The sequence below is a fragment of the Eucalyptus grandis genome, chromosome 10 (genome assembly GCF_016545825.1).
Source record: "Eucalyptus grandis isolate ANBG69807.140 chromosome 10, ASM1654582v1, whole genome shotgun sequence".
Taxonomy (NCBI): Eukaryota; Viridiplantae; Streptophyta; class Magnoliopsida; order Myrtales; family Myrtaceae; genus Eucalyptus; species Eucalyptus grandis.
Window position 1 is genome coordinate 1,592,115 of NC_052621.1, and position 9,167 is coordinate 1,601,281.

Below are 9,167 nucleotides of genomic sequence, written 5' to 3' on the forward strand. Positions count from 1 at the left end.
TAGGAATTATGAAGCATTTTCGATGGTGAAGGTAGATACCATGCTAGAGTTTTGGTTTTATTTAGTATAATAGCTTCTCACGTCTAAAGTGAAAAAAGTAGGTGAAAAGCCTACCCTTCAAGCAAGTTTCTCAACCAACTACCAGTTCTAGCTCCCGTGGTTGTTAGACTTGTGCAAGACCATAATTGTGAAGAGAATATTAAGTTTAGCAATTTTTAATTTCATGATACAAACAAAGGGTACTCAAAAACTCCCCTTGGAAGGAGAATATTTCAGTGTTTTATCAGAACCGTGATGTCTAAATATTCGGGAAGTCCAACAGACCACGTGGTAAATTCTTTCAGCTTCTTGGTCCTTGCGTGATTGTTTCTAAGGGAAAGGTAATGTTCTTGCTATTAAACAGGCTACTTGAGTATATCTTCTAAATTCATTGGAAAGATCGCGCCTCCCCTCTATGAATCACTTTAACTCTGATTTTGATGTACGAATAAGGAATTGAGAGCGGTCAGTATCCTCCTCGTGTATGAAGTTGATTTCTTGGTAATGCACTCCTCTTCATTACTGGTACTTATCCTTGAAAACAATGAAGATAGAAGAAAATTTTGAGAAAATTATATTATGCTTCACTCAGTTTGTTATATCTCTATGCTGCTCAAATTCATTTTTCGCTAAAAATCTATATCCATTATGTTTATCAAAAAATATGATTTATTATAAAGGATAAACAATCGTCTCATGCAGTAAAGGAATTAAAACTCAGCGATTTTCTCTTCGCTTTCAAACTCCTTAAAATTATGCATACTGGCAATAATATACTAGGAAGTGCCATCACCCTTCAAGTTCTTGGTTTATCTTGATGGAATCGATACCCTAAAGTTGTTTAACTAAACCACATCCAGTAAAGCAGGATCACCTTTCACTCTTGTAGCAGGGACTTGTCATTTTGGTTCGTTTCAAAAAAAAAAAAAAAAAGAAGTCAGGTCACGATTCAGGACTCTTACTTCATTCCATAAAATTTAACATCTCTATTATCTTCCGCATGCTTGTACCATGCAGATTATCTTAATTTGATCTTCGCATGTTTGCTTCGTTGATTCTTGTTGGGATTCATAGGTGGTTCTTCAATCTTTCCAATGAATCGGACATTTCCAACTGTAAGAGCATAAAACCCTCGGTCGATCATGTGTTTGCCTCTTACTCGGTATAGCTTCTCACATCTTTTCTCAAAAGAAACTAGGAAATCTTTTGTTATAATCTCTTGATAAGTCATGCGACGACATGATTATGCGTACAAGTCCCTACAGACCATGAGTAGCAACTAGTTATGAGGCCACAGGTTCAACTGCGGAAAGTAACTTTCGAAGATCCCATCTTCTTTTCAAGAAAGGACCTAATGCGATAGCCGCGTACTTTCCTTTTTCCCTTACAAGCAGAGACATGTTTCCACGGCCATCTTAAGTGCGGATCAAGTGGTTCTCAAACGCGCTTATGTAGAAAAACTTTGAGCTGAGAGATCTTCCTAAGATGAATTCATGGTAAATATGAACCTTCTCAACTGAAAGCAAAAGAAAGAGGGGCAGAAAACAACTCCGGGAGCAGAAGCAGGCATGTCATGATTTGGCCATTCATTCTCAGATCTCAAACACAACATCATTTATGCATAATAATCCTTATTTTTGAAAGAAAAGGAGTAGCTTTTACAAACAGTTAGTGAAAATTCGACATGATCGTGGCAGTCCCGGAAATGCAGGAGAGCCCATTCAACCTTACACGCAAGGACATTTTATTTGGTTGCATCTTCGACTGGAAACGCTTGGTTGAGAACAACATCGCTCAACCTCTCCACTTGTCTTTGCGCTGCCTGATCTCCCTGAGACATTCGACGGGTGACTTGCAGCCTACGATCTCCTGCAAAGTTGCAGAAGAATTTCCACAAGACAAGAGGCATTAGAGCATCACTCTGTCGGGTAGAAAACAAGCTAAGCAAAGAGAATTAAACACCCCATGTAAATTTCTATTTGTGGATTCACGAAGTTGATAGGGAAGGAGGTTCTCATAGAGAATTAACTTCACCTGCAGCTCCGGTAAATCAACCCGCATAAAAGGGTTGGTCTCCATTTCTTCCTCAATGGTGGATGGAATAGTCGGGAGGCCTTTCTCCTGCTGTTGCTGAGCCCATGATAACTTTTGCTTTATCTTCGCGTTCTCTTGTTCAACGGTGAGAGCAAACAGCAAGTTCTTCACCGTATACTAGAAAATAGCGTTTAGGAACATTGTTCAGCTTTTTGCCAAGGAAAAGAAAGCAAGAAACGTCATACAACGATAAAGAGAAAATCACGTTAGCTCTCTGACGTTGAGTATCTGAACGTAACAAAAATCTGCATCAGGAGCCAGTCGTTATTCTCACTTTTTCATACCATGTCGCATCTCGCATAGTACAATATCAAGAATACACAGCAACACACCGAAGAACATCTACAATTCAAAAAGCTTGGGAGTAACCGTATCAGCTATAGCATGATGGCCATGCCAAAGTCCATATTTTGTTAAAATTACAGATTATTTTCACTCAAGCCTCATGCTCATCCATATTAACTGCTAAAAAGATTCATTAATCTCCCTCATACAATATGATCTCTCTTTTTAACATAAAAGCCACGCAGCATAAGAAAACCGTATTTATTCTGTCACACAACAGTTGGCCAAGAGAAGGAGAAGAACTGCATCTCAGCATTATCTAAAATATCTGAACAAATAATCAGCCTAAGTATACTCTGTAGAGCAACTCCGGCTACTTAGCTTTACTTTATTCAGCCAAACTATCCACGCTACTCCCATGAAGCTGAAAGCAGAAGAAACGGAAAGAGTAAGCAATATCAGTATCTTACCTCATGGCCGCAGTAGACTCGAGTTGGTTTTGGCAATGACCCCAGTGTCACACAGAGCGATTGGTACATCTGCTCTGCTGTGCCTTCAAAGATTTTTCCACACCCAGCAATGAACTGCATTCGAAGATATGCATATTTGTTAAATTGTACGCACAACTTGTCAAATTTCTAATAAACAGACCTTGTCCCAGCCACAACACAACGATGGCAATACTGCCAAAGTGTAGACATGTTAAGAAATAAGATCAACAAAGCATATGGCCCTCATGAAATCTCTGCTTGAAGCAGCAACCGCATCCAAATAATTTTAAAGTCAACTCCCAAGTTATAGAAACACATTTCACGCCTCCTAGATCTTGCTCTTCAAGTTATGTGACTAACTGGTGGATAAAATGTGACCACATGATTTATCACTAGTGCAAGTAATGAGATGAACTATCAACTCACCAGTGTGTCGCCTGTGAAAACAGCAGGATCTTCATCCCCTTTCCAGTCACATAGTAACTTATGTGCCCTTTGGTATGGCTGGCAACAGCATATCAAAAAATTAAAGAAATGGGGACAATAGCACCAAGCTCCAACAGAAAGTTTGTATCTCCATCTTCCACAGGTAAGTGATTTAACTCGAAACAAGAAATTGTCATGAAATGATACGTCAGAGTATGGTTGGAAGACCAGCTAACCAGCTAATCTTCCCATGAGCATCAACATATAGACATTCCTTATTTAAAGGGGAAAAAGGCCCCAAGATAACAATGATAATGAGATCATTAGAGACCCAACATCCTAAGGAATGGCTTACTTTTACCGTTCATCACAAGAGTCATAATCCAGTGCCTATGTGTCACATCCAAAAGTCAAAATAGAAACTAACTACATGTAATAACACAACAATCTTCAACTTCCAAGAATAAAAGGGAAACGAAAGCTCATCTTAATGCAGAGCACTCTTATGGAATGGAATACCAGACAAGCCATTCAAATGACGAGAGCAGAAAAAAATTCTCTCGTAATGCAGAGAAACTTCAATGTCCCCATTTATCAGAAGTGTAAGTCTGCCAATATATTTCTATAGCGAGTGATGATTTAGGCATGAAGAAATTGAAAAAAAAAAAAAATACCCAGGAGTGTGAAGGCATAGTATGTTGGTTTCCTTCCCAAGAGACACCTTATCACCGTTTTCCACCTTATTGGTGCAAGCCTTCACATTGTCGATCGAACCGCCGTACACCTTGATCTCGGGTATCAATTGCTTTATCTTCTCATTCCCCCCAGCATGGTCCCTAGCAGAATCAACACATGCAAGTCGACCCAGAAAAATATGAGGCGACAAATTGCTTTGAAAGAGCGTTTTTCACCCAGAAAAATATCATCTTTCCGCGAATTCTCAGTCTTTGCAGACAATAGGAGAGCAATAGATGCTTCCGCAAGCGAGATGATATTCAATCGAGGTGAAACGAATTTCAGCTCGGTTCAGCCTACACTGTCGACTGACCAGTGATGGTGAGTGGTGAGCACGAGCTTCAGGTCGACGCCGTGCTCCCGAGCCGCCTTCACCACCTTCTCGGGCTCCGCGGGATCCACGGCCGCCGCTTCCCCGGTGCTCTCGTCGACGATCCTGTCGATTCAATCCATGAAAACCGCCGGAAAAACAAGAAACAATCATCGGAGAAGAAACGGGAACGGCGAGGGGGGAAATCCGATGGGTGAATTACAGGTAAGCGAAGTTGTCTTCCAAGCAAGGGATGTGGTGGATCTTCATGGCGGATGAGCAAGCTTCTTCCCGATCGGGATCGCTTGCTCGTCGCTGCGCCGCCGGGAGTCAAGACGCTGGAAGAAGCGTGTCTCGGCAGACGTCTGGAATCTCCGTTCGGCGGTTGGTGATTGGGGAGTTGGTCGGACGGACAGCTGCCACGTGATATGGGAGGACCACGTGCCGCCTCGGCATGCCAACGTGGCTGAACCTGATTCGAACCGACTAAATACCAGATCCGACCCGTGACCAATTTGATTGGAAACAAATTGGTTCTAATCTAGTCCGGTCTCACCAAGGAACTAGTTCCGGGAACCGAATTGGAAGGGCTGGTTCTCAATTGTTGGGATCTGGGATCGGACTGATTAGTCTCGGGGTTGAAAACTAGGTTGATCAATTGATTGGATCTAATTCTAATAAATCGGTCATCCATTATTTTTTTTAATCCAAAAAAGCGATCTACGCATATCAATTTTCAATCACTTATTGAGGATGAACATGTATCGTTTATCCACCGGCCATGGTGGCTGATAATTTCTGTTGATCCCAATGAAGGTGAAAGTTAGTTCAAAAACCCAAAAGGTGTATTAAGTGTGGCTCGGGGGTGGTGGGTCACTCTGGCTTAAATGTCGCTTTGGGGTTTACGGCGCGGTTGTCATGGCTTTGGCGCAGTTCTGCTCCTCCAAAAAAAAAAAAAAAAAAAAAAAAACATGTATCGTTTATGTTGGACGGAGCTCCTCTTTGACTTGGCTTTACATGTTATGTCATCATAATGTACATTAGGCATTGAGTTGTTAAAGCAAATTGTCAAATATCAACTTCTAGCATCATAAATATTAGCATAGTTCCTACCATTGAATTGAAAACTAGATTGATTAGCCACTAGTTCCAGAAATAAAAACGAGAATCAAACCAATGCTTGTGGAAATCCACAGGATCGGTTGGTTTAGTCTAGTTAACTTTAGACAATTCTCGTTACGCATTCCCTTAGCTAGCAAGCCTCTCTGACTTGGTCCCACATTTGAGATGATGTGGACTCGAGAAAACCGGAACGTGCAGCAATTGTGAACCACAGGCAAATTTGATTTGCAAAGTTGAAACGACCCGTATCCGTATGTGGCCTGGGATACAATCTATTTAAATAAAAAAAAAAAATCGCCGGGCCAAACTAATCCGACCCGCTTTTTTTTTCCGTGAAGTCAAAAGTTGACCGTTCAAAGGAGGTGGGTCGGGCTTTGGGCTCAAGCAACCCAAGAGAGAGTAACGTGAGCCGTGAGCTCACAGCGATGCGCGTCCAAGTCCACGAAGAACTCCCTATATAAAGGGTCCCCCGCTAGGGTTTCTACGGTTCTCTCCTCCTCCTTCATCGCAGCGCCCAATTTGCTTTCTCTGCAGGACGATCGGCGGGACGTCGCCATGGGGAGAAGTACGTATCCCTCTCTGTCTCTCCCTCTTTCGCTATCTCGTTTTGTCTTCTGGTTTCGACCAAAGGCGTTGGCGTGTCGAAGCTGCTCCGTTTTTTGATGCGGGATTCCTCTTGAGTGGATTTATGTTTTTTTTTTTTTTTTTTTTTTTGGGGGGCTCGGTTCATTTCTGGCGCTTGCTTGTGATCTGACGAGATGAGGATATCGATTGTCGGGGGCGGGGTGGTCGATTTGATCTTTTCCGCCTTCCGATTCATTGGTTCTTCCGGCGGTGGGGCGGGGGAGGGAATTTTTCCGTTCGAATGAGTATGCGAAGGTGGTATTGGTTCCCTCGCGAACTGCTGCGTGGACGAAATCGATGGGAATCTCGTCGCGATCGAAATTCCTGATCGTTTATTACTGAGGCGGCGTGGGATGCTCGAAATTTTATTTTATTTTTTTTGCTTTTACGTATCGCCTGCATCTGCATTTGCATCCTGCATGCTAGGATTATGAGTTTCCTTTGTGAAGTGGTGGGATATGGCCTATATAATTGAGCTTCCTTGGTTAACTTTATGCTGTGAATTCTGACTTGGGGACGTTGTTCATGGAAAGAAAATGTTATAAATTGTCTGCGGTACCTGCATCCTTTGCATTGTTGTTGCTTCAGCCGCTTGTCGAATCTTGTTTTTCGCTGCAAGAGATGTTTTTGCTTATTAGGTTAGGCCGTGGTGTACGTCGAGCGTGTCTTCTATTCTGTCTGTATTTTGGGGACTCTATTGCCGAGGCTCCACTTCCGGATTTAATTATTTATTGCGATGTATGTGATCTGATTCGAGTCTGGTTATTGTAGGACCGGCAAGGTGTTATCGTCAGATCAAGAATAAGCCATACCCGAAATCGCGGTACTGCCGTGGTGTTCCTGATCCTAAGATCAGAATCTATGATGTCGGGATGAAGAAGAAGGGTGTCGATGAGTTCCCCTTCTGTGTTCACTTGGTGAGTTGGGAGAAGGAGAATGTTTCGAGTGAGGCCCTGGAAGCGGCTAGGATTGCTTGCAACAAGTACATGGCCAAATTCGCTGGAAAGGATGCTTTCCATTTGAGAGTGAGGGTCCACCCCTTCCATGTTCTCCGTATCAACAAGATGCTTTCCTGTGCCGGGGCTGATAGGCTCCAGACTGGTATGAGAGGTGCTTTTGGAAAGCCACAGGGCACATGCGCTCGTGTTGCCATTGGTCAGGTCCTGCTCTCAGTGCGGTGCAAGGACAGCAACAGCCACCATGCCCAGGAGGCTCTTCGCCGTGCAAAGTTCAAGTTCCCTGGCCGCCAAAAGATCATTGTCAGCAGGAAGTGGTATGTGTTTTGACCTTTTGGCCTGTCTTGTAGCTAGAGACTTTAATTGCGTGCTTGTCGATGAGTGTAACTTGATAACAAAGGTCGTGGCTGTAGCCTGTAGCAATAGAAATTTTATACTTGGTCCATACCTGAGTATTAAAGCTCTGTTTCCGAAGGTAGACTCCTAAGGCCCTTCATGTTTTATCTGGCTGTTCTCATCACTTGCTTCCGGCCCATTGCTTCCAAAATAACACAAGATGTGATGCGTAATGTGCTGAAACCTGACTATGGAAAAATTATTCTCTGTTGCTCTTTGTCTGTGTCACCTGGCCGTCTTTTGGAAAATTCAAACTTTTTAGTAGTTTTTTCTCTCTTCACTTTATTTGTGGGTCATTTGTAATAATTTTTTTATGATTAGACTATAAGTTTTGTTTTGGAACTTTGTAACAGGGGATTTACCAAGTTCAGCCGTGCTGACTATTTGAAGTGGAAGTCAGAGAACAAAATTGTTCCAGATGGTGTGAATGCTAAGGTGAGTATGCTTGTGTTTGAATATCATATTTAAAACTTGTTAGACATTCTTATTGCTTCATTAGATGAGAGTTTTGTTCCTCCAGTGTCCAAGGGTAGGCTTATCGATGCTTTAAAAGTGATGTAATGTTACTGAGGTTTCTTCACTTTATGAGGAGGAGGAATTATTTTTTATTTTTTATTTTTTTTAAGTGGAGGCAATCATTTGAGGGATAGTTTCATATTCAGTCATGTTTCGTACCCCAAATATACCTAAAAACTCTCTTTGCTTTAGACACTGGTTGGGTTTAAGATGTGTCAAGTCTAATTGGCCTGTTCTTGATGCTATATACGTCTTTTTTTATGCACCATTGAATTCTTATTGATGACTCACGAGTTCATGATTGGCGTCTATTGCAGCTCCTTGGATGCCATGGACGTCTGGCGAACCGTCAACCTGGAAGAGCTTTCTTGCCTACAACTGCTTAGGAATATCTGGTGTTGACTAGAATATTTCCTGATTTTGTATTCCAAACCTGTCCGTCTTAGTATCATCTGTTGTTTTCTCTCAGTATTCAGAGTTGGATTGGGCTTAAGTGTCCTGAAGTTTATGCACATTATATTTGACTTGAATTTTCTTCGATTACTCTCCATCGACAACTCCAGTATTTTATATACATTCAGTTTGGGCGGTGATGCATTGAGCAAGTGTCTTTATGGATTTGTTATGCGATGGTTGTGAATGATTGTGTTGGGTTTTTACTTTAACTCATATTACTCGGCGGCAATTGTGGGAATCTGAGTCTGCGTATAATTGTCCTCTGTTTTGATAATCTGAGAGAGTTTGCACTTGGTGCTTACTCTGTGTTTTTGTCTTTCTACCTACTTAGGGCCTTTGCCCGGATTTCTTTCAATTCGGTCTATCTACCTATTAAGAGGAAAATCACTTGGTGCATTGATCAATGAGTCATGTTTACTTACTGAAACTTTTATCGCCATGCGTTTCACAATGCACGGAATGTGCAGATAAAGTTCAGGACTCGTGGGATATGGGGACAAATTCTTTGCTTTCAAGGATTCAGGAGAAGTTCTCTTTCGCTCTGTGTACTCTGTTAAGCAAACGTCAGGACATCCTTCTCTTGAGTTTCTTCTCTTTGTAAGGGCAGTACGAATGAGTGCCATCATTTTTACGACCATGAAGCCGAAATTCCTTTGCCAAACTAGGTTATGTGATTGTGCTGCACATGATTGTGAGGGACTTACTAATAGGATCTGG

The 9,167-nt window shown here is 42.1% G+C and overlaps 2 protein-coding genes across 2 annotated transcripts; one reads left to right on the forward strand and one right to left on the reverse strand.

Annotated features, from left to right (window-relative positions):
* Nucleotides 1-1,592: 1,592 nt before the first annotated feature.
* On the reverse strand, nt 1,593-4,782 carry LOC104420968 (hydroxyacylglutathione hydrolase cytoplasmic). The gene is given in 8 exon segments (XM_010032759.3): nt 1,593-1,908; nt 2,074-2,250; nt 2,889-3,002; nt 3,336-3,373; nt 3,376-3,413; nt 4,010-4,171; nt 4,384-4,506; nt 4,604-4,782. Coding segments are annotated over 8 exon segments (774 nt in total). The 5' UTR covers nt 4,651-4,782; the 3' UTR covers nt 1,593-1,833.
* A 1,131-nt stretch (nt 4,783-5,913) lies between these two features.
* LOC104420969 (60S ribosomal protein L10) lies at nt 5,914-8,591 on the forward strand. The gene is made up of 4 exons (XM_010032760.3): nt 5,914-6,067; nt 6,898-7,399; nt 7,832-7,913; nt 8,312-8,591. Exons 1-4 carry the CDS (start codon nt 6,058-6,060, stop codon nt 8,378-8,380), a joined length of 663 nt encoding a protein of 220 aa, XP_010031062.1. The 5' UTR covers nt 5,914-6,057; the 3' UTR covers nt 8,381-8,591.
* Nucleotides 8,592-9,167: the final 576 nt, after the last annotated feature.

Excerpts from the sequence above, each read along its gene's own strand:
- LOC104420969 (XM_010032760.3), top strand. Across the intron at positions 7,400-7,831 it reads ATCATTGTCAGCAGGAAGTG|GGGATTTACCAAGTTCAGCC; the intron begins GTATGTGTTTTG and ends ACTTTGTAACAG. Across the intron at positions 7,914-8,311 it reads CAGATGGTGTGAATGCTAAG|CTCCTTGGATGCCATGGACG; the intron begins GTGAGTATGCTT and ends CGTCTATTGCAG.